Source organism: Paramisgurnus dabryanus, chromosome 1 (genome assembly GCF_030506205.2).
Source record: "Paramisgurnus dabryanus chromosome 1, PD_genome_1.1, whole genome shotgun sequence".
NCBI lineage: Eukaryota > Metazoa > Chordata > Actinopteri > Cypriniformes > Cobitidae > Paramisgurnus > Paramisgurnus dabryanus.
In genome coordinates, this window is record NC_133337.1 from 45,221,467 (window position 1) to 45,247,403 (window position 25,937).

The 25,937-nt window shown below is 37.8% G+C and overlaps 1 protein-coding gene across 1 annotated transcript in view; it reads right to left on the reverse strand.

Moving 5' to 3' along the window:
* Positions 1-19,721, reverse strand: part of cox10 (cytochrome c oxidase assembly factor heme A:farnesyltransferase COX10) — a 48,378-nt gene extending 28,657 nt beyond the window's left edge. The window contains exons 1-4 of the mRNA XM_065262558.2: positions 19,576-19,721; positions 18,386-18,528; positions 17,228-17,516; positions 17,003-17,127 (exon numbers count right to left, since the gene is read on the reverse strand). Of these exons, the coding sequence (XP_065118630.2) occupies positions 17,003-17,127; positions 17,228-17,516; positions 18,386-18,528; positions 19,576-19,633 (615 nt within the window). The 5' untranslated portion in view covers positions 19,634-19,721. The remainder of the gene's footprint in view (positions 1-17,002; positions 17,128-17,227; positions 17,517-18,385; positions 18,529-19,575) is intronic.
* Between the last annotated feature and the right edge of the window lie 6,216 nt (positions 19,722-25,937).

The following is a 25,937-nucleotide window of genomic DNA, read 5'->3' on the forward strand; positions in this document are numbered from 1 at the left end:
ACTATGCAACATCAGCACGTCTAGACCTGTAACCTCAGCTAATACAAACACAAACTGCCTGCCAAGCGCTTCTGTGTTGATGTGTACTCATCCTATTACGGTAAATACAGGGATAATAAAGTGATGAGAGCACGGTAAGACACTTCGCGTGCAAGGGTGCTGTCACAGCGTGAAAACAGCTTTGATCAAACGCGCCGACGACGCACCGCTTCACCTCAAGAAACGAAACCCCTGGGGAAGGTTTGTTTTCTTTTCTTTGTATGATATAGAAGCTACCTGCGTGGCTGGTGACATCTGAAGTCAATGAAGCCTCGCAGACATGCATAGAAGAGTGAACGCCTGAACCACAAATACAAAATCCATGAGAAAAGCCATAAACCACAAGAGCACCAAGGCTCTTAGAGAAGGCCACAATCTTTTGAAATCCTAAATAAATACAAGGTAGCCCCAAGGGTGACCAAAAGAGATTTTGAGATCTTAAAGACCACAAATTGTCCATTGCACAAGAAAACAAAACCAACTATGACTAGCACTTCATCAGAATGCAAGAATAACCCTGTATAAACGAAACATGCCTGAAGGTGAAAGGCAATAGTTTTTACACAATGCATAACCCAAAACGCAGAAGATCATTTTTTAGCCTGACCACGGCTTTAGATTTAAAACAGGGTCGAGGGATATCAAAACTGACAGCGGTAGAGCAGATTACCCCTACAGAAAAACAATGCGATTGTAAAGACCTAACCGAGTTAAGTATCGCCGTGACATGGCACTCATTTGGCATCCAAAAACCTCTGGGCAATCCTTGCCCCACAAATACACAATGTAAAAAATGTTATTAATCCACAATAAACAAACCACAACTCTCATGATGTATCAAAGACTCATATGTGGGTGATTCTCACGAAATCCAGACTTAGAAGGTGTCCAGCATCAGATTTTTTTAAAAAGCCCTTGAAGCCAATATTTTTGCACATATAAAATTAAGGTCTGGACTTACTATAACCATTATTTTCAGAGGATTTAAAAAATATTTCCTATAGAATTACTTAAATGTTTTAGATTATCATTATCAAAAATTATCATTACCGCAACGCATATGCATTTACAAACTCATGTTTCGGTAATGAGAACTAAAAAGTTGTCTAGGTACTCTGACAAACAAAATTTCAACTTTTATCTGGGGGGAAATATAAAAACTGCTTACCTGATAGCCATCTTGAGTGTCACAGTCAATTATGTCCCTTACAACATTTTTTTTTTAAAATGTTAGTTCCTTGAGGGCTTAAACAATGATTGAAAATTGTTGCGGAGGATGAGAAAAATTTTCTTGGACACATTTATATTCCTTATTATTGTCTTTACATTTATCAATGATCACCAAATACCACATGTTTCTTTACTGTAAATGTTTGTAGTATAACATTCACTGAAACTTTTATTTATTTTTTATTATAAATATTTCCATGTCAAAGAACCCAAATCCAGTCATGGACACATTGCGGTAGTGACAATTTTCCCCTTAAATGTGGAAAAAACTAAATAATTGGTTTGTATGATGTCATTTATTTACAAAATAGTACGTAACAGATGTTTGTAACTGTATGGTTCTTATTTTGATACTCTTACTTTGCATTTACTTTATCAAAATGTTTCATGACACCTCATGTCTAATTTCACGAGAATCACCATGTTATGATTACGCCGCAAGGCAAATCTGCAGATCTATATTTTCATACACATTATAGACGTGGGGTATGTGTATTGGAAATTTTTGTACGGTTATTGCATTTATTTAGTGCTTGACAGTACTGTGTATACATTCAGAACGATGTTGGTGAGAAAAGCCAAAAACTATTACAAAATCCCAGAAGAGCGTAACCAGCTTGAACCAAAAAACGAATTAAACGTCTCCTCTATGGTGCAAACGAAAATGAAACAAAACCCATCTGGCAAACACTACTCCAGCCATAGCTTTAGCTACTCAAGTCCATACGGAGCCTGCAGCGTAATATCCCATCGAGTACAGTCTGACATAGATTGACACCTTGTGGATCACAGCGAATGAGGAAATTAACTATTAAACGACTTCCTCTGTTTAAAAATTCATCATTATCCCGAACACCATGAAGGCAGCCCCCGAACAGCCCGTGCGCTGCTGTGCCAGATGATTGGAGATCACCTACTGATTAAGAGTCTTTTCATGCCAACCTCCCGATTAAAAGCTTATAGCAGAAATGAAACTAGAGGCGATTTATCCCTACTGTTACAGAAGAAGTGTCAAGTCCCTATCTAACTCAAGAAATGCTTTCACGTCCAAAAAAGGTGGCCACGATTTGAGTGCCCCTCCAAGACACCAGTCACATCACGAGCAGAACTAATGTGATTACCGACAGTAATAAAGGCGTCATAAATAATTGATCAGGTACAGCACGAAACCCTGAGCCGACACCGTAGGCCCATTTTAGTAAAATCTTAACAGAGTTGTCAGTATCGCTCTGGGCTCTTAATGGATAGGCAAAAACAGACAAAGGAAATATTGTACAGGATGGTTAATGACCATTGCCAGCCGGTCTTGCTTTGATTTGAGGACACATTGGCAGTAAAACTACAGACCACAATATCGTCATGTCGGTGGAATTTTTAAGCTGTTTGAAAACGTATCGCCTGTCGCCGCATCTCACAGAGGAGCAGATAAAACTGCAGGACGGAGCTTCAGAATGAGACGGGTCGGGGTGTGCCTTGACAGGGCATCTGATTACAGCTTACGATTCCTCCAGAGGTTCTACGTAGCAGTGGGCGAACCTTTAACATGATGAACGGCTGTAACACACACAGGTCCAAAGGGACAGAAAGAGCTGTCAGTGATTCCTGAGCTTTAACAGATGGGTGACGAGGTAAAGGGATTACAGCACAGGAGTGAAGGGATAGCTCACTGGTTAAAACATGTGGCCCAAATTAAGATTTAAAAGGTGTCTGCCAACATGAGGTAGACTTAAGTGGTTATGAACTGTAACTTTTCACTGCATGAATCCCACCTAAACATGCACAGTTCATTTTTTACCACAAAAATAAAATCAAGTTAGAGTTAAATAAGAATTGTATAATAATTTTTGCAACTAAGGCAGCACAACACATACTAATCATAATGATTTGTGTACATTTTGTAAAAAAAAATTGTGTTATGCTTTTATCACATTATGTGTCATTTTGTGTTGATTTTGTGTTAAAAGTAACACAAAATGTGTTGTTCCTATAATAACACAGAAATGTGTGGATTCTGTGACAACGCATTTAGTGTGTCGTCCCTTAACTAACACTGATTGTGTTGTTTTCAACACATCCGTTCTAATGCTGTGTTCACATCGGTTGAAATAGAGCGTCTGCCGCGAATGATTTCAATGTTAAGTCAACGTAAAGATGCGTTTACGTGTGTCTGGAGGTCTCGTGGCGCGAATGAGGGGTTCAGCGCTATGCTATTCCGCCTTGTTTGAGCGAATGACGCAAATTGAGCGTTGCTGCGGGAAACGCACAAGTTGAAAAATCTGAACTTTGGCAGAAAAATGCGCCGCGTTAACCAATCAGGAGCTTGCTCTAGTAGTGACGTGATTATAGTAAGCGAGCACAGTCACAGAAGCCCCTCCCATGACGCGAATTTCCGCGTGAATGTCTTGAATTATTAGAATTCCACGGACGAATAAAGCGAGTAAACTCAAAATGTTTAAGCGTCCAAATACGCACAAATAACGCGTTTTTGCCACCTCTACCACATCTGGTGTGAACGCACAGTAATGCTGCATTTACACCAACCGCGGTAAGGGCGTGAAGCGCAAGTGATTTCAATGTTAAGTCAATGTGAAGACGCATTGACGCGCGTCAGGAGTTCCCACGGCGCGGAAGAGACGTTCGACGCGGAGCGGAAGACGCGTTTCCGCCTCATTCGCGCGTGAAGCTTGCGCGAAAGGCGCGAATTGAGCATTGTGCGCGCGAATGGTGCTTTTGTGCATTTTGCGGAAGACGCGAATTTGCGGCTGACGCCCGAGTTGAAAAATTTGAACTTTAGCGGAATTTCGCGCCGCGTTAACCAATCAGGAGCCTGCCTGCTGCTGTGGTGGCAGCCCCGCCCGGAGTCACTCACTCAAGCAGTCACTCGAAGCTATATGACACAAGTTGTTATTTCTATAGAGGAGACAGGAATAAAAAGGACCTCGCTTGGAAGAGTGTCAGTAAGGACTTTGGCCAACCTGGTAAGTTGTAATACACACTTCACTTTTGAGTCATTTGACGTTTATCTACACCCGCCGTTTATTTTCCCCCTATAGTAAGGTTACCCAATACAAACTGGTAACTCTCTTGATAAATGCACAAGTAACATCAGTCATCTTGCAAACAGGCACTCGCACAGCAGTTACCCCTCCCACAAGAAGCGGATTTTGATTCGGACACGCGTCAAATTCTTGCTTTTTCCGCGCGTCTACTCCGCTCTACACGCGCGAATGCATCCAAATTGTTCAAGCGGCAAACCACGCGCGGTAGACGCAGTTTTTGACGCCCAAAACGCGTTTGGTGTAAACTCAGCATAAGAGTGTGGTTTTGACTTGTTTGCAAATATTTAAATTAAAAAAATTAGTTAAGTTATTTTCAACCCAGCATTGCATCAAAAAGGGATGAACCCAACCCACTAGGCTGCATTTTAACATGTGCTGGATTTTTTCAACCCAAAATGCTGGGTTGTTTTAATCCATTGATGGGTCAATTAAACATTATCTGGGTTAAGTTAACCCAATGGTTGGGTTCGTCCCTTTTAGACCCAATGCTGGGTTATTTAGTAGCAACCATTGGGCAAGTTTGGGGTGTAGTAGCAAAATACTGCTACAATACAGCCTTTCAACCAACACATTGCTCGCGAGACTAAGCCAACAAATATATTACTGCCGACAACGTCACATAATTGTTGCAAACATATTTTACAGAATGTTTCATAAGGTGTAATTCCAACATGCAAAACAATATCGCTTGATGTTAATGATACTCATCAAAAATAAATAAATCTGCTTATTTCTCTTGCAGATAAAGTTTTATGTCTTAACATTTCTCCTCAATTTAATCTCTTACACTGTTACAGTACATTGCTTGTGAAGCGGCCGCCATATGCATGCAAATATGGATTTTAAAAATGCATGGAAGCTACAAGCAAGCTGCAATCAGTTCTACTGTTTATGTCCGAGAAGATTAAGGGCGTGATGCCTGCAGTCAGAAAGTGAAGCCTCATGGGATAGATGAAAACTTCAATTCCCCATCTATAGGAACCCCCATACTGAAAAAAATTCGGTGCTGTCAGACGTGGAGATCTGACCAGATTGTTTCCTTTATACGCTACACATTAAAATTTCATGACACGCATCATTAAGGAAAACTAAATCAGTCTGAACGAGTACGAAAGTTCACACTGACATGCTGATGAAAACCATCATTACAGATGGATAAAGTCTGTTCTTTTAAAAATGGAGTAACCACGTGCCAACTACTACAATTAACAGTACAGTATGAACCTAAGGTAAGTAAAAACAGAGAAGGTAGTTATGTGTACGGCTGTGATCAAATCAGAACAAACCAGACATTTTGTCCTACAGAAGGTGCTCAATGCTAAGGGCTCAAAAAAAAAATTTCTACTGGCCCTGCCAAAATTTTGACCTGGCTGCCCCACCAAAACGCAATTAAACCTGATCATTGCCTTTATTGTTTTTGACCCATTAAGCCTTGATAAATAAGGTTATAACGCCAAAAACTACTTGCCTACCTCATACATTTTGTTAAATATTTTTTAAAGACAGTAATAAAATAAGAACAAATAATCTTATTACAAGCATTAGCCCAAATAAATACAACAAAACAAACATGCAAATGAAATCAATTTTAGACTGATCCAACAGTACTCAATAAAATAGATTCAAGCACTTTCCATGACCTGTATCTATGTATATTTTCAAAAACTTACCAGGGCCTTGAATTTTTCCCCCAGATTCACAAACTTTCAAGGATTTCAAGAACCGGTGGGAACCCTGAGTACTGTACTTATCAAGTACAAAATTAAATTGAAAGCAATCAAATGTAAAGTAATACTGCATAGTCTTCACTGTAAAAAATGAGAAATATAGATTTATCTTTAATACAAAAGTAAATCAGTCAAAAATAGTGACATATTTTTGTCCATTGTTGTTTGATCAATATACATTTACACTAGTGCAAGGTTTATTTGGGGTGCTGTCGCTTTAAAGCCGGAGTAAAGTCTGTTTTTTACGTGTACGTGAATGTATGCACACAGTCGAGTGCACAGCCTTGCAAAGTATATTTTATTTGACTCGTGTACATAGATGTTTGCAGAATGCGCATTGAGACAAAATTCAATGCATATCCTGGGCTACACACTACACCTGCAGGTGCATGCACAGTTGCACACCCTATGAGTAAAGTTTCTGATGACGACCACTTACGTACACGTAAATTAGGACTATACTTTGCCTTAAGACCTAATGTATGCGGATCCAATATACTGACTCAAATACTGCTTCTTGAGAGTCAAGCTTTCAAAATTAGCATCTGAATATTGTACTCGGTTCAAATGTACTTGAAGGGGAAAACCTCCTGAGGGTTTGAAATCATATTGTACCAGCAGGGGCAGAAACACCCCAGAAACTGTATTTAAATGTCATTAAAATCATTAATGCCATGAGAAAAAAGGTCCAGATCAAAACGCAGTCTGCTCAGATCAAACAAACTCGCATTATAAAAATTAAATAATCAAGTATAATTATACTCAAAGTTTTATTCTGCTCACAAAATGTTCACATGGGCAACAACCTGTTTGACAGAATAATAAGACTATTAAGCAAAAATAAAAAAATTTTACTGGCACATGTTTGAGCTTTACCTTGTTGATTTGTGTACAACACAAGAAAGATAAAGGCATCAGGAAGATTAAGAGAGAAAAGACCAAAAAGTCTAGGAAGTTAGTTAAATTGACTAGTGAGTTAAAATACTTTGTACATGTAGATCATTAATTATAAAATATTTATCTAAATTACACATGTAAACTTTAAATTTTTTTCATTGTTCGTCATCCACATTCAACATTCGGTTACATCCTGTGCATAACTGCATAAAAAAAACATTTTAACAATCATACAAAGCTTATTCAAGTAAATTTGTAGTTTACACAGCCATATAAGAGACAGGCAAGAAAATGTGAGGTGAAGCATAGATTGGGGGTCAGGGATCTAGGTGTTTTGGTTTGGTTTGACAGCGGGTGTTTACGCTCTCACGTGTGTGCAATCCTCGGGTGGCCCACCGCAGGCACTCATGTCTGTTTGTCTCACAGTGTGACATGACACAAAATCATCTCCGGAATACCAGAACAGGATTTACAAAAACAACACAAAGTGCGATTCACAACTGACAACTTTCAAATAGAGAAATGACAGGAAAATGTGATTGGAGTTCTTGTTGGCAAGAAGCTGCGGAAGAAGTGTTTTCTTTGCGTTGGCCTCTTAACCTGACTGTTGGTTCTTAATCTTTAGTTTGAGAAAAATACTCATTGGATGCAATTATATAATTAAGTGAAATTCAGGGTAAAGTTTTGATTGCAATCAACTGAACACCCATTGAGCACTTTACAGTACACTACTCAGATTTAACCCTAAAAGCAACATATCCTTAGGACCAGACTTGTAATCCTGGATTAACATTGGTTCAAAGTAGTAAATTCCAAAATCAAAATTTACAAACTTAGCAATTCACAGAAATATAAAAAACTCATGATTTATTCACCCTCATGCCCTCCTAGGTATATGACTTCCTTTCTTCAGGTGAAAACAAAGGTTATAATAATTAAGCAAAATAATTTTGGAAATGTATCTTATTAATCACATCTCATTGGGTCTTGTGTGTCTTGTGACTAGTTGAACTGTACTGGGGTGTGTTTTCCAAAAGTAAGGGTCTACCAGAACGCAGTTGATCTGTACGGATCACGACCCACGGTTCGCCTCGCATGCGATTCGCAGATTAATATGCAAAATTAAATAGGGAAAGTTTATCATTTGCATGTGTTTCAAAGACTTGCAAATGTTAACACTCAAGTGATTTTAAACAATTGAACCACAAAAGGCGCTATTGTGAGCAGATTTCTGTAGGCAGAGATGCATATGCGTTCCGGTACAACTCCAATCCAACGTGATTATCCCTATGCCCTTCAAAGATGAGAACTCTTCATGAGTACACTTTAGAGAGAGTTGCGCTACTGCGTTTCATACTGTAGTGGATTAAAATACATTTGGCAAACAAAGCAATGAAAAACAACGTAATTTTCACTTTATATAGGTTTATGCTGCATCTTCTTCCTGAAGCACCGTTCGGAATTGGCCCTCTATCTGTATGCACGCGTGCGTTTAAGTGCACTCAAAAGTGCATACACAGAGAGATGCGTATCAAAAAGTTAGCGAACATAGAGAGACAGATTTACAAAACAGGGCAAATTAGCGTGAGAGCAAATAAAATAAAAAACACTGATGGGAGCGGTAATATCTTCAGGTTACCATCGCATATTACCCCACGGTTTGGTTTGGGTCAGGTCGGGTCAGCTCACCTCACTTTAGCTTGGTTAGCTTTTCCATTTAGTAACACTTTGAAGTGGAAGGGATTATAGGCATGTCGTTATATTTGCGCTGCCTACTGCTGTGACATACAAGTGAGAGCATCGTTGTACATTCCCATACGTTTATTTATTTCTCAGTCCGCCACGAAAATAAAATTGACCACCATGTTTGTACATTGCGTTTATCACTACCTCTGTCTCACATGACAGTCGAAAAAGTTGAGAATAGTTCAGCTTTATGCAAATAATGAGCGACTTTCGGAAGCATAAGGGTGAGTATGAGAGAATGTTCAAATTTGGGTTAACTTTTCCTTAAATAATGTAGTGTGTGTCATTTCTGCACCACTTGCAGCATCAAAGTGACTTGAAATTTTTTGAGAAACCAAAGCATCTAAGTAGTAACACCCTAAAATTGTGGTGACGTTTACCACTCAAATATTTGCTATTTAGTTAACACACTGTAAAAACGTATAAAATCTAAAAGCCCAAATCTAAAGTCACGAAAGTCGTGACTTTATGTGACAGAACTGAGCGCTGTGTCCCTTGGCGGAATGCAGTATCAACTTTGACTGGCCATTGTTAGGGGCTTTGGGTTTTCACAACATTCCTGACAGTTTCTAAACAAGCATACTCTGAAATAAGAAACCACAAAATTGCAATGTGACTTCAGGAAATACTAAACGGCCCCAAAGACTAAATGCTACAGCGTCCGATTCCCTGCCCTGTGTTTCTTCTGTCTGCTTTATGGTAAACATCATGGTCACAAATAAAGATGAACTTATCTGACTCTGAGATCACACGAATCAGCTTTTAACTTCGTTTGATGCCACTGAAAGCAAAGCTTAACGGTATTCACCTTGGTTGTGTGTGTGTATAGCGGCCTCCACGAGCTTGAAAAGGTTAATCTTTGATCATTGCAAACCTCACAGATGTGACAGAGCTTTTTCATAAAAGACAAAATACTACATGGACCACATTTAAAGACGTCATTCATCTCTTTTATTATCCTCTTTGGAGTTATAGTAACCAAAAGAATGAGTTAAGAGTGAGGATCAATTACCAGCAGGTATGGGTGCGCCCAATAACCGTCACATTACACAAGATGAGTCAGGATTAGGAGAATGAGATCAGAGAGTTGTAATGACAACTGCGCTGCATGTGATTTTGGTGTTGTTCAACCAGATGCTCCAACTCGGTTTAATTTACATAAAAACAACAAAATTGTGATCTTTGCGAAGAGACCAGCAAAAACTAGACAGGAAGAAATGTAAACAACCCCAATGTACTTTCGCTGTTCGTGTGTATGACAGAACTGTGCCAGTAGGGTATGTGCCTTCATTTAAGCTGCTATCAGATACAGTGACAATCACGTCACAAGATTTGTATGCATACAGACGTCTAAAGCTTCAAAAAGTGCTCAAGGCTTCAGGAACAAAGAGACAGACTGTACACAAAATCTCTGTTATTGTATTGCGCTGTATTTGGAGTCTTACAGTGTAAACAAATCTGCCTTCAAAGCACTTAAAGTGTAGTTTATATTCAAATTAAAGGCACTCGACATTTAAATCAAATTCTTTTTATTTTTGTTGAATTAATTTTTCAAACATGATCCATCATCTAAGTGTATTTGTGAATCGAACCCATGAATTTGTCATTGCTATTACCCATGCTCTACTAGTAGCTACAGTATCCAATTCACATCATTAGACTCTTAAAATGTCTGGCCAAATTTTATTTTTTGCAGTTTTGACCTTAGGCTACTAGGGCTAGGTTGTACAATGGTATGTATAATATAGTAGTACACAAAATTTGCAGTGCTATTAGTATGTAAGACGACTTAACAATATTCTACAAGTAACAAAAAACAGTCTCCATCCATCAGATATCACAAAAAAAATAACGGGTGTTTTACACAAAGGTGTTTCTCGGCACAAGTTGATGTAATTCTTTGTCATTTGATTCGCATACATGACCCTGGACCACATAATTTGAATGGGTATATATCTAGCAATGTCAATGTCAATTTATTCCTATAGCACAACTATACACAACACCAGTTGACCAGTGTACTTTACATCACTGCTAAAGACACAAAAATATCAATAATAGATAAAAATAATAATAATAATAATAGAAAACACAAACACACAATAAAATACAGCACAGCAATAGCCAACAATACTTCATATGGGTCAAAATTTCCTACCGTAAATAGCAATATGTGTTGCTAGGACCTCATTTGGACAACTTTAAAAGACAATTTTCTCAATATTTTGATTCTTTTGAATAATATTTTTCTCTGGCATTCCAAATAAATTGTTACATGTCAAAACAATCCTCTGCATTGTATCACATGTTCTCTGCTTTCCGTGATGACCCTTTTTTTTTTCAATAATTTCAGCCATTTCAAGACTTTTTCGGCATTAAATAAACGTGTAAATGCCAGTCATAACACAAGCGCAAACATTAGTAAATTGCGTTGCGCGAATCATTTAAATAATCTCCTCCCAAAAATTTTGCATCTGAAAGGGAAACTCTTAGAAATGCATATGCAATAGACCAATTTCGTGTTTGCAAACAGAGATGACGTTTTTTGTGGGCGGAGCCAAACTGGTTGCAGAAAGTGACTGCTCCGCAGTAGGGTTGTGAAGTGTTTTAGCATTAAACCGTGATTTTTATGGATCCGGTGTTCTGTCGAAGTCTGATTCCCCTATGTTTCCCTTTAGTGCAATGTTTCTTATAGTGTTTTAATCATGTTACGTTTATTTTTTAGATAGATAAAAAGTTTAAATGGCTTGGCTACTGATATGCATGTATGTAATGTATATGTATTGTTCTTTTTTGCCAAATCAATTATTTTTACAGTCTGAATCGCTAGAGTACATATAAAAGCAATACTATGTATTATATATAATAGCGTTTATTAAATATTTCATCATTTTCCTGTTTTCTATTATTTCTTCCTTATATTTATACGTGTTTGTTCTAAAACTATTATAAAAGTATTGTTTTAACATGAATTTAAAAGGCCTGTTTATATATTAATAACACTTTACATCATGTGTGTGTGTGTGCGCTATATTTATATATTTATTAAGTATGTAAACATAATAATTTTAGAACAAACAGGAAGAAGACATAAGCTAAGATATAATGAAATAAAAAGAAATAATAGAAAACGAAAAAAGTATGAAATATTTTAAAAAATTGTGATATTATTGCTTTTTCAGTATAAAAAAACATTTATTCTGAATAAATTATAACTGTAACGTGATAAAAACGCTATAAGAAACACGTGGAGGGAACAGACTTCGACAGAACACCGGACATCTTCTCTACTTATTTTCTATTCTAATTATTAAAAGATTTCCAGATGATTTCCTTGCTCCATTCTGTCCATTTAAGGGCTTATTGTAATCATAAACACCTACGTTTATCTTCAAATGATGTCTTCGACGATGGTATTCCATAAAGATGAAAGCCATCTTTTTTGGCATTCTTATTCTGACACTTAACAGCACAACAGGACATTTTCTAGTGAGTTATCTTGCTCTTTTCACTCGTGTCTAATTCATTTCCACTGTTTTTCTGCAACCGCATTGCGGGCGCAGCTTGCAGTGACGTAACTGTGACGTCTACTCTAAATTGGTCTATAAGGTCAGTCACAAAAATACGTAGACCAGGGTTTCCTGCAGCACATTTCAGTTCAGGCGGCCCACCTAAGCTTGAAAACCCTACCACCTTAACTAGGTCGTCCCAAAAAAATCATAATAATTCACTGCACAAAAGGCCGTCAAGTGCATCTCAGAGAATAGCACGTATGCGCTTCATACCGCGAGCGGATACGCGCGCCAAACGGCCGAAATGAGAAAGATGTGGTCCAGACTATCACTGTCTGGAGGATAAATTGCCAGTTGATTAAACATCTCGGAGAATAGCGCAGACGCGCTTCACACCGCCAGCGTGCCACACGGCCGAAATTAGATTAAGACCGTCAATTAATGGTCCGTCATGTCTGGAGAATAGTATAGACAGTAAAAGAGGAGAATAGCCAGTTGATAAAACACGTGTCAATGAGAACTGTAAGTGGACTTATGTTTGGGGTTATTTAAGCCTGTTATTGTATTCGTCTATAATTCTTGCAAATTTAAAGTTAGCTGGTGATTTTGTTGTTTGAGCAACCTGCTAGCTAGGTTTCACGTGCCTGTTGATTAGATATAATTGTTGAGTGCTCTTGCTCACTTTATTTATGTGCATTATTTACATGCTACAGTAGTTACACTCCTTTAAGATAATGTCATTAATAGTGGAAAATAATCCGTTTTTAAAATTTTTGCGCCATCTATCATCGTTCGCCAGACGTTCTACAACATCTGCTTTAGTTTGAGTTTATTAACCCTTTAGTTTCACTTCATCACGCAGCTATTCCCGTTAGAGGTATCTAATTTAATTCATTAATAATCTAGTATGTGTTCATTTTCTGTAATAGTTTCTTCAAAATTAAGTTTTATTTGAGTGTTTTAAATAAAAATATTTTAAATTTCATCATGACGCATACGCCCTGCTCCTTTGATTGCCACGCCCTCTGTCCCTACCAAATTAACTAACAAATTTTCTGTGGGAAACCCTGCAGACCAAACCTTTTCAGCGCTATTGACTGACGTGTCTTTAGTAAATCTCGACATCGTTATTAAACATTAAAATGATGGTTTGCGCTGGTGCAAGCTGTAAGTAAATCTGGCCCTTAGTGTCTAAATCATTCAACTTTAACATGTAGCGCAGCTCATCAATGCAATTTCCAGAACATTGGACCAATCAGAAGACCCTGCAGAAAGGGGAAGCGTTGCAAGCTTTTCTTTATAGTAAAAGTGAGCATAGCAAGAGTTTTAGTAGACTGCAACATGGCAGAAAAAGCACAAATGCATCCCAACACCCTAAAAAAAAGTGTTCTGCGTAATGCTTTTTAAAACCATTCCAATACCATTCCAATCCTATCAGTATGACAGGGTTTTCTTTATTTGTACCATGTGTGTAATTCAAACCGGTTTACTGATGTAACTCGTATATCGCTTAGCATTATGAAACTTTTACAACATACTCAGTATTAGAGGATCAAGCCAATATTATTATTAGATTAATTAGGATCAAACATACTACTTATACTTCAATATAAGACCCTGGTATTCTAGTTTGGGCGGAATTTTTGAGCATGCATGCATGCACACTCAGACCCAAAACTAAATAAGAGCATACAGGAGGCGGTGAGACAGAGGTACCAGACATAGTTTCTTTCCATACTGTATGTGTGGAGTGAAACCTCTCTCCAAATGCCAACTGCTCACCACAAGAAAGCAATCTCCACAGCCTATGGATTAAATGTCCTCTGAAGCCACAGAAAGCCTATTAGTCTCAGGCGGATCTTCTAGAAGCGCTTGCGGATGTCACAAGGCCATCTAAACGGCACAGAGCAAAGTCGTCACAATGTGCTTTAGAAAAACCAAGTCGCATATAAATACTTATGTGTCCGAAGGTTAATTGTTCAGAGCGATTTACATAAGAATAACGCCTGATATCCGCGATCTAACGTCGTCTTTGGCTTAAAAAGGAGCATGTGTGATTGATGGGCCTGTTGTACTCCATCACTCCTCTGTTTTTGCTCAATTAAAACATCAAAAGACAACACTTCAAACGTAACAAATTTACAGAGAGACCATCTGTCCACCTTCACATGAGCCATTACCTCCGCCTCTGACATCTCGCATCCATTTCAATGCAAGAAACTCCATGATTTTATACCATAAACAGCTTTTTAAAATAAATTATAGCCGTGAATTACTAATTTTGCATTAGTTTAAATACTGCTTATAGCTGACAAGTCTGCTATGTAGTATGCTGATCAAAAAGTTTCCCACCTTGGTCGTTCATATAAATAACAGAAATTAAAAATAATTTCAAGAGACTCAACAATGACTTTAAAACGGAGATTAACAAAAGAAAGTGTACATTTTTTGTTACTAAGTTTGGTACTAAATAAGTTTTGTTACTTAAAATTTATTCATTTTTACGGTGGTATACTGTGACACTTTGCAGAGTCATGGTATGTGAATATGTTTTACAAGAATGTGAAAATCCTCAAACAATGGTCTCAGGTCATTTAGCATTAAAATCAAGACAGCAGGGTGATTCTCGCAAAATAAGACTTATGAGGTGTCATGAAACAATAAAAAGGTAATTGCTATCAAAAAATAAGCATACAGTTACATCTCTTTGTGTAATATTTTGGACATCATTTCAAATGACATCATACAAACCAATTTTGTTGTTTTTTCCACATTTAAGGGGAAACGTTTCATTACCGCAACGTGTTCCAAGGATATATATGGAAATATTTATAATTAAAAAATCTAAAAAATAAAAAAACTTCAGTGCATGTTATACTATAAACATTTACAGTAAAGAAACATGTGGTATTTGGTGATCATTGGTACATGTAGAGACAATAATAAGGAATATAAATGTGTCCAAGACCAATTTTCTCATCCTCCGCAACAATTTTCAATCATTGTTTAAAACTAACTTTTTTTTATTAGTTGTAAGGGACAAAATTGACTGTGACCCTAAAGATGGCTACCAGGTAAGCAGTTCTTATTTTTTTCTCTCCAGATAAAAGTTGAAATTTTGTTTGTCATAGTACCTAGACAACTTTTTAGTTCTCATTACCAAAACATGAGTTTGTAAATGCATATATTTAATGTAATATTTAATGTTGCTGTAATGATCATTTTAAATAATAATAATCTAAAAAAGGTAAATAATTCTATAAAAAATATTTTTAAATCCCCTAAAAATAATGGTTATGGTAAGTTTAGACCTTAATGTTATATGTGCAAAACAAATAGGCTTCAATGGCTTTTTAAAAATTCACCAGCATACAACCTCAGGCATCAAAAATGGCTTTTGAAGAAAACTTAACAGCATTTAACCCAAATATTTGCTTGTTCATTTCCACACATCTCGGCCTCCACATCGTGAAACAACAAAGTGAGGTGAAAGAGTTACAGCACAGTTATTAGTACCTGCAATGCACTTACAGTCAAAGTTTAAATGGTTGGATGTAGGTGCGCCTCACCAACAGACATGTTTTTAAAAAGCTAACCATGACTTTATGCAGTGTGTGATCGTGACCTTTTCCAAATTACAAGGCACACCTACGTTTTGATCAAGCTCAAGGCGTTATCGGGCTCATCAATTTGGCTCACATTTTAGAGTCACAAACAGCATTCCTGTACTGAAAGCTTTTTGCTTTGAGGAAAGAGCCGATTACGATTCACAAACCAGAGCATTTAAATGTGCATCTCTCGCTTTCCGTTTCTTTTTATTCTAGCTTGGCAAAAGCTTTCCAATGAAAAACATCAGAGCCAATCTGCCCAAATTTATTTTTTAAGATACACAGCAGGAGCAGAAAGAAAAGACTCAGCATGTGACGTACAATTGCTTCACTTAAGCGCTAATTTTGCTTTTATCTGGAAAAGAATTACAAAGTGCACCCATATTGAGAGCGTTTCTTAGCATTTGTGCAATGCACAATGAAACTCTGCTGTGCATTGCAGGGCCATGTGAAGTCAAGCCAACCCTGCATTGAGACTTCATCCATCTAGCTGTACACAACCAAAACAATTGAAAGATCAACAAACCGCCAAGCAGCCAATTACTCCGGCTGGAATGCTTTTGCAGAGTCAAGGTTAAGTAAAAAAAACCCAGCGAATAATGCATTTCTAATGACCTACAAGTGGATGCAAGTCATCTGCTGAGGACTCGTAACATTACACATCTAGCCAAGTTTGTGGGTGCCTATTTCTGAGATGACCTGTCCATATTTATCATAAACAATATCGCCATGTCAAAATACGTGCCTAGTTTGCATTTTCAGGACCCCAAAACATCATTGTCATAAAACCGAACAGCCAAACGTTACCATTTATGATTGAAATTGTCGTCGTGTGTGACAGCCCCTTACCCAACACTTCAAATAATCACAACAAATTATTTACGTGAAATTTACTGAAATTTGAAAACAGGAACCAATTAGCATCTCTTAACAACGTTGTCGATACATTTTGAAGCTAGCTTAGCCGATGACCACAACAAATACTAACACCATCACCTTGCAAAACGAATAAAAAAGCATTGTGCATCATTAAACAAATCCAGACAAGCACACAGTGAAGTGGTCTAATACTTGCTGGCAAGTTCCAGCTGAAAGTCAGGCTGCCTGGTTCATATGATTTGTTCGGCCCAGTCAAGTTGTGCCGAGTGTGCAGTTATTTTGTAAAATCGCATGAGGTGACTGACCTGATTAATAGAATTGGCTGTACAGGACGAGAGACCTGTTCCAACTGTGGCCAAGATAAAAGTGATGGGGTCGAAGGGAACTGGAGCCATGGCAAAGCCAGCAGCTGCCGTGGTAACCACAAGAGCTATGAAAAAGATAAAGGTGAGGTTTAAAAAATGATCAAAAGCAGCAAAAAGTCTAAATGTACCACAACTGCGTTTTATTTCATCACTCTCATGTCATACCTGTCAGTTTAATTTTAGACAGTCGTGCGTAAATCCCTGGTAAATCACTGTACTCCACCCTCAGCTCTTTCCACTGTCTGGCCTCCAAGCGGGCCGCCTTGGCCGCCTCCGGTTCACCCTGGACATTCTGTGGGTCACACGGTGGCACCGCCGTATCGGACTCGGGCTTTACGTCTGGAATTTGATGTACCTGCCTGAGCACCGAATCATCTCGGTCATCCAGCACAGCAGTAACAGGCTCCTGCTTGGGTCTCGCTCTCTGACAAAGAGCACTGCTGCGTGTCACATACTGGAAGAAATACAGACGACACAAATGTTTTACTTTTATACAGGGTTCCCACAACTTTTAGTTAACTCAAATTCAAGGAACTTTCAAGGACTTTTCAGGTCCAATACCCTCAATTCAAGGACTAAATATGGGGACTCTTCAAGTTAGAGCGAGGTTACATCGTGTTACCTTTTAAGATACATTGTTACAGTTCCCTTTCGAGGGAACTTGCGCTGCGTCACTGTGGTGACACTTTGGGGACGCCTCCAGGGGTAAGTGCGTCTGAATGTGTATATGAAATTCAACCACTGGTGATGCTTAACGACAAAGATACCTAAACTAAGTTACTGGGTTGATCTTTTTCACATTTTCTAGGTTGATAGAAGCACTGGGGACCCAATAATTGCACTTAAACATGGAAAAAGCCAAATTTTCATGATATGTTCCCTTTAAAGAAAAGTTAACATGCTTGCAACATGAGAAATTAATGATTAGCCAACAGGGTAACACCCAAAACAGATATTATGTACACAATGCGCTATTATTCTCATCTCAAATTAGGTCATATGTCCCTTCTACTTTTAACAATCCATGTTTTCTGATGCTCTTTGTCTTGTGGAAATTTGTAAAATAATGTATTTTATGTGTTTTGATGGCTGAATGACCAACATCCTGATACAAAACAATATCAGGACATCCATTCCTTACAGCCTCGGTTTGGAATAAACATGGCGGCGGACTGAATTAGGGCCAATTCGGGGCCAAGAATGGTTTGCAATCATGCGGTGCCGAAACATAACTTTAATCATTCCTTCTTGCTCTTAAACCGGTTCAGCTCAAAGGTGGAAATGAGATGAAATGTTGCAGCATTAATACACAGATGTCTGTACCTGTCTCTTTAGAAAGCAGAGATGCTGAAATGTCATCCATTCTGCCTGATTCTTCCTGCAGAGCTGAATGAGATTTCTGGCACTGAAGTGACTCCTGGAAGCACCTATGATGAGCTTCGGCTGCCCGCTGACACCTACCAAACCTTTAACAAGAGAAGACATCACTCCATCACTCTCTAATAAGATCATACCTAAAAAGATTCAACCTGACAAGCTGTCATCACAACATATTTACTGAAGAAAACTTGCTAATACAGAGAAATAACATCGTCATATTATCCATATGATTAATGTGAACTACAATAGCATTATGACATTATGAAACAAATGTAACAGCAAGGCATTCTGTAAAACTGATTTGAAATGATGTGTGTTGTGAAACGCCTGTAAAGTCATATGATAACACAATTGTGTTTTATTTAGCAGTAATTTTGTGTATTGGCTTCACAAGTTTAGCTTAAATACTGTCCAGATATATAATCTAAAGTAAAATGTCTGTATCTCAAGCAAGTGAACAAAATAAAAGCACATTAGCTTTAATCATTCTCAAACCAGTGATATTTTCATATACAATATGTAAGCTGTCACAAGTATTGAAATAGTGTACACATATACATTCATTTGTGTTTATCTATAACTGTATTTATGTCTAAAACAATAGTTTGATATTTTTGTAGTTATCCTTTTGAAGTTTTGTTAATTTGCTGAGGTTATAGTTGATTTAATTACTCTATAGCCCAATAGTTATAACAGGCTATATGTCACCCCATATGGTGTGACAACATGACTTCTGTGCATGTGAATAATAAACTGTATCTTTACTCACGGGGAGTAATGGTGTAAATATTCAATAACGAGACCTTAAGGTATATGCCATACACAAATAAATCAAAAGGTTGTTATGACAGCTCCAGTCAGCATCCCTTCTGTTATAATAAAGCATATAACGTTAGAATTAACTCAATGATTATCAATCACACACCGCACTCACAAGCAAGATTAAATTCGCATGTCAGTGTGGTGCACCGTTCAGTATTCATGACGAACATATGTTGCCTAATGTCATAAAGAATGTGGTGCTATTTTAAGGTCACTGTGGTGCAGGAGCTGCTCAGTGGATAAGCTAACCGGCTAGCATTCCTTTAACATTCGATTAAACAGTTTATTAAATACAACATAATCATTGATACCATCGTGTGGAAGGCATTTCCAAACTCCCTTCAGTCTGCTACATGATGTTCTGTACATGTTCTTCTAACGAACGACCGGCTACTCTTATGTCCCCTTCACATGCTGCAGCGCGCCATCTTGACCTCGCTCGCTGTCGTAGGAAGTACTTCCGGTCACGAGTTCTGTGTGCAGCGCTGCGCAGACAGATCGAAGTACCGCGAGAACAATTTGAAACCACAGCCCATTGAATCATTCTCGCGGTACTTCGATGTCATAAGACAATCATTATGCATAACCCTACACACAATGTCTTTATTTTATCTATTATCTAATTTTGTGTTGTTTTTTGTTTGTTTTTCCGGACAGTTTACATGTAGATCCACTGCTGTAGCATTTAAATTGCTAAAAAATATTTTTTTGGAAACCTAAAAATTACTAAAAATATAAAATAAAAACCTACAGACAAATAAAAAAATGGGAATACTTTCGATTAGATCATTTTATATTAATAATTAACTAAACGAAAAATGAATACAAATCCAGAATATTTGGCAAATAATGTGATGTCCATGACATTAAATGTGCATGTATGTGTCACATAAACCTTTTCATATATGTGTGTTAACTGTGTATAATAACTTTGTATGGATAAATGTACACACATGCATGTATATATTTAAGAAATGTTTACTTCTGTTTATTATTGTATATTCATTTGTATATTTATGAATAATATATATTATATGTAAATATAAATACTTAATATATAAAAAAAATCTTAAAATAATACATGCATGTGTGCATATTTATATATATATGTGTTTGTGTGTGTGTGAACTGTGTATAACAATTATATATATTATATACATAAATATTATACACAGTTCACACACATATAAGATGTTAACAAAAACTTTTATTCTGCCTTAGATTAATTGCGATTAATCGCTATGCATCTTTAAATTTATTAAGTCAAAAACACTGTTTTTTTTTTTTAAAGTAATTTTTTTGTTCATTTTAAAATGAAAACAACAATTCTAATATTTTATGTTTGCTGTGGCTGTTTGATAAACCAGTGAACATGGAATTGCTGTTATAATGTTGAAAGATGTCCTCTAAGGATTTAATTGCAATTTCTGGTCATCAGAATAATGGTAGTATATATGTTTTATATATGTTTTTTTTTACATTTTCTTAAATTTTGCTAGTGTTTCTTATTAGGAGATACTATTGGGGCATGTTGTCACACAAGTCAACATTTGGCACACACTTTTCCCCCAGCGACTTGTGCTTTCAGTCTGGGATTGAACCCATGACTTTTGTATTGCTTACATAATGCTTTACCAGCTGAGCTATAGAAACATAATTTTCTTTGTAAACAATGCACATATTTAATAGCTTGATGACTTTATGTAATGTCCAATACAGAAACTAATTTAAAAATAATCCTAACCTGAGAAATAATGAATGGACTAAAAGGTGTGACAACAAGTTATGCTAGTTATGTCTGCCCTGAGTACTTTAATTTGTTTACGTTGCTCTACAGGGCTTATATCTATAAAGCTATACCACCAGTAACATTCACCAATAAATCTGTGCTATAGATGGGATTCTGTAAACCTTAAAATATCATCTGATTAACTGTTTGTTCTTTTGCCTCTCTGCCCTTCTCTGTCCTCTGTGCAGCTTGCTTTTATTAGGGCCCGAGCACCGAGGAGCAGGCCAGAATGGCCTGCACCGTGGGTGCAAAGCCCTATTGTTTTTGCTTCGTTTATTATTATTATTATTATTTTCCGAAATGAATCGCATTTTTGAAGGCCTAAACATTCTCAAAAACTCATGAAATTTTGCACACGCGTCAGAAGTGGTGAAAATTTACATGTGGTATAGGCGTCAGAAGTGGGCGTGTAGAAATGGCTCGATAGCGCCACCTGCAAAATTTCAAAAGAACAGCCCCCCCACTACGAAAAACGTACAGATACGAAATTTTGTAGGATCATCTATCACCCCAAGACCTACAAAAAAGTCTCTTGGAGCGAAGCTCTTAACCCCACAGGAAGTCAGCCATTTTGAATTTTCTCTGTTATTTTTTGACATTTCCAAGCGTCGTACTTTAACGAACTCCTCCTAGCGATTTAATCCGATCATTATCATATTTGGTCAGTCTCATCTAAAGGCCTTTGCGATGCTAAATTGCGGAGATCTTGACTTTTCGTGGGAGGGTGTGTCCGTGGCGGCCTGACAAAGTTCGACATTTTCGCCATGAAACAGGAAGTTGTTATAACTCAGGCATACAATGTCCAATCTGCTCCACACTTCACATGTTTGATAAGGGTCCAGGCCTGAACACATTTTAATGCCAATATTCAGCTTCAGTCATAGCGCCACCTAGAGGTAGCAGGAAATGCCATGTTTTACGCTGTGATTTACTGCTCTTAGAGATTTAATCAAATCGTCATCATATCTGGTCAGACTGATGTTAAGCCCTTTGCCATGATAAATTGTGAAGATCTTGACTTTTCGTTGAAGGGCGTGTCCGTGGCAGCCTGGCAAAGTGTGATATTTCGCCATGAAACAGGAAGCTGTTGTAATTCAGGCATACATTATCTGATCTGCCCCCGACTTCACAAGTTTGATAAGGGTCCCGGCCTGAACACGTCAATATAACAATAATCAGGTTCAGTCATAGCGCCACCTACTGCACACAGGCATTGTGGCACATCAATTTTCCTTTGAATATCCACCTATATTTACCCACTTTAATTCATATCCCCCTGGTTCAATGCTTTACTAAGGCCATAGGGTGGCGGTGCACATGTGTGCGAGGGCCCTTCCATCACTGCTTGCAGTTTTAATTTATGTCTGTGATTACTCCAGAGCTACGATGGGTTTCTATCTCATTGTACCACTCAGGCCTGGTGATACAATAACTTGCGATGTCTGATAACCCAGTATAAAAAGTCAGATTGAGCCTATCACAGGTCCACTAGTGTGAACGCAAACCAAAGTGTTTGTTTTCCCAGAATTCCACTGAGAATATGCAGTTGTTGTAAACAATCCTACATGTGATACTCCTCATGTCATCTCAACTGAAAAGATCAATTTCCCCTTTATGAGTAAATGCACACAGGCGTTCTCTGATGTTCTTGGATATCTTCCTCCTGTATTAAAGGCATGATGCTCTTAACCAGGCATCCAAACCCATTTCCCTGATTCATCTCATACATTACGGCCGTTTCCTGGCCAGCCCTCCCATCCTCTCCTGGCAGATTGCATGATCTAATCTCACCCCCTATCCAGATGCAGCCCTGATGAATGTCAACAATGCCCGGCGGATACTGGACTCGTTCGGCTCACACGGATAGAAAGTTGTGCAACAACACTGGATTTTAGCTTTTTGAGGGAGGTTTGTTTTGAGGTGCGTTTGGGGTGATGGGCTTTGATTGACCTCTGAATCGCGTTGTTAGAAACATTTTTTCATGGAGTCTTAAAGAGGACATTTCACAAGACTTGTTATGTTGTAAAATAAGTCTCCGTTGTCCAGAGTGCATATGTGAAGTTTTAGCTTAAAATACCCGAGATCATCTGCATGTTTGGTGTCAAACTCTTCTGACCTTTCACGAAGACAGACAAAAAAGTTAACTGTTGTTTATCTACACTGTTTACGGCAGTTCGTCTAATCTGATTACCCAAGAGTCAAGACTAACATAATTTGTTTGCTTGTTAACAATACATCGAACGGAAAGGATATGAAAATAAGATCAGGAAATAATTAGGTTATTACAAAAGACTTCTGTAGGAGACACATTATCAGAAAAGCATTTTCATAATGCATACAAAGATATTTACTACTACTGTGTAAAATTATGCGATTTGCCAAAACTAGTCTTCCTAAACTAAATTATACTGCAAGACAGTATGGTAAACGTCCTCTGAAGTGTCAATTTGTAACCAAGGATGCTAATCAAGAATGCTTATGCCCCTTTGTGCTTAGACTTTCCTTAAGGTCTGCCCTCATCCTTCAGTACAGACACCACAGTGACTATTGTCATACAGAACGCGTGCGATAATTGAATTAAGTCGCTTCACAGGGTAACCACTAAAGATATGGAGAGGTCATAAAGCTAGACATGCCTCCACATCCTGTTCACCACAAGGTTTTCAGCATTGACCAATCTGAGAGGCAGATGGCCTGAGGGCTTCAGAACAATACAGCTTGATTAGGTGGATCTGCTTAACACACGGTGCTTTTCAAAACACAAACACAGAGGTCTCATCCTCTGCGGTGGTCTTTCTTCATGTCAGAATGTAACATCTTGAGATAGTCTGTAGGCATTCTTTCAGGGCAAGAAGAAATTTGAAAGAATGGGGGTACGAGGAACAAAGGGTTTGTGATTGAAATATATTGAAGGGTTTGTGTGCTGGCATGTATGATGCAATCTTACCTGTTAGAAGAAAATGGTCAAAACATCTACCTCAGCTGCCACTGGGGCTGTACCCTTTCAAAAAAAGTACAGATTTGCACATATATTAGTACCTCAAAGGCATATATTAGTACCTCAGAGGTACATATTGATGCCAAAGAGGTCATATTAGTACCCCAGAGGTACATATTGATACTAAAGAGGTCATATAGTACCTCAGAGGTGCATATTGATAACAGATTTCATATTAGTACCTCAGAGGTACATATTGATACCAAAGAGTGCATATTAGTACCTCAAATGCATATATTAGTACCTCAGAGTTAAATATTGATAACAAAGAGGTCATATTAGTACCTCAGAGTATATTGATACCAAAAAGGAATGTTGGAACCTCAGAGGTATTGATACCAAAGAGTGCATATTAGTACATCAAATGCATATATTAGTACCTCAGAGGTAAATATTGATAATAAAGAGGTCATATTAGTACCTCAGAGGTACATATTGATACCAAAAAGGAATGTTAGTACCTCAGAGGTACATATTGATAGCCTGGTCCAACCAGACTCTCGTACATTCATTTCATTTGTACAGAGAGTCTGGCCACGCTCCATTGCAAAGCGTTACTTCCGTTAAGGAGGGTCCATTGTTGAAGTTTAAAACTATTGGATCTGCCCAGAGTCACTCAGGATCTGCCAGAGCCAATCGCTAACGTGTGGTTGGACGTATATCATGCACCGAAACCGGACGGAAACAACAAGTCAGAATAATCAGACAAACAAAACTTAGCAAACCTGGTTCTTGCTCCGGCTTTAACTTCTGTATATTCGGCAGTTTTGCAACAACAGACCGAATAGCTTTTCTCACGTCTTTCTCCGCTGCCATTACTGAACTACAACTCAAACTGACGCACGACCTCAACGTCATCGTTCTTAGCCACCCCCATCTGTTCGCTGATTGGTCCTGCAGATTTTTGCAGGAGAAGACGAAACTATAGAGCCATCCCAGACGTACTGCTGAAGCGAAATGAAAATTAAGCGGAAGCACGTAGGAGGGCGGAGCCAGGCTAACATATTGATACCAAAGAGTGCATATTAGTACATCAAATGCATATATTAGTACCTCAGAGGTAAATATTGATAATAAAGAGGTCATATTAGTACCTCGGAGGTACATATTGATACCAACGAATGCATAATAGTACCTCAAAGGCATATATTAGTACCTCAGAGTTAAATATTGATAACAAAGAGGTCATATTAGTACATCAGAGGTACATATTGATACCAAAAAGGAATGTTAGTACCTCAGAGGTACATATTGATACCAATGAATGCATAATAGTACCTCAAAGGCATATATTAGTACCTCAGGGGTACATATTACTAAAGAGTGCATATTCGTACCCCAAGGCATATATAAGTATCTTAGAGGTACATATTGATACCAAAGAGGTATTAGTACCTCAGAGGCACATATTGATAACAAAGAGGTCATATTAGTACCTCAGAGGTACATATTACTAAAGAGTGCATATTAGTACCTCATATAAGTACCTTAGAGGTACATATTGATACCAAAGAGGTATTAGTACCTCAAAGGCATATATTAGTACCTAAAATGTACATATTGATACCAAAAAGGGAATGTTAGTAGCTCAGAGGTACATATTGAGTGCATATTAGTACCTCAAATGGATATATTAGTACATCTGAGGTAAATATTGATAACAAAGAGGTCATATTAGTACCTCAAAAGTACATATTGAAAGAGTGCATATTAGTACCTCAAAGGCATATATTAGCAGCTCAGAGGTACATAATGATACCAAAGTGGATATTAGTACTTCAAAGGCATATATTAGTACCTCAAAGGCATATATTAGTACCTTAGAGGTACATATTGATACCAAAAAGGGAATGTTAGTAGCTCAGAGGTACATATTGAGTGCATAT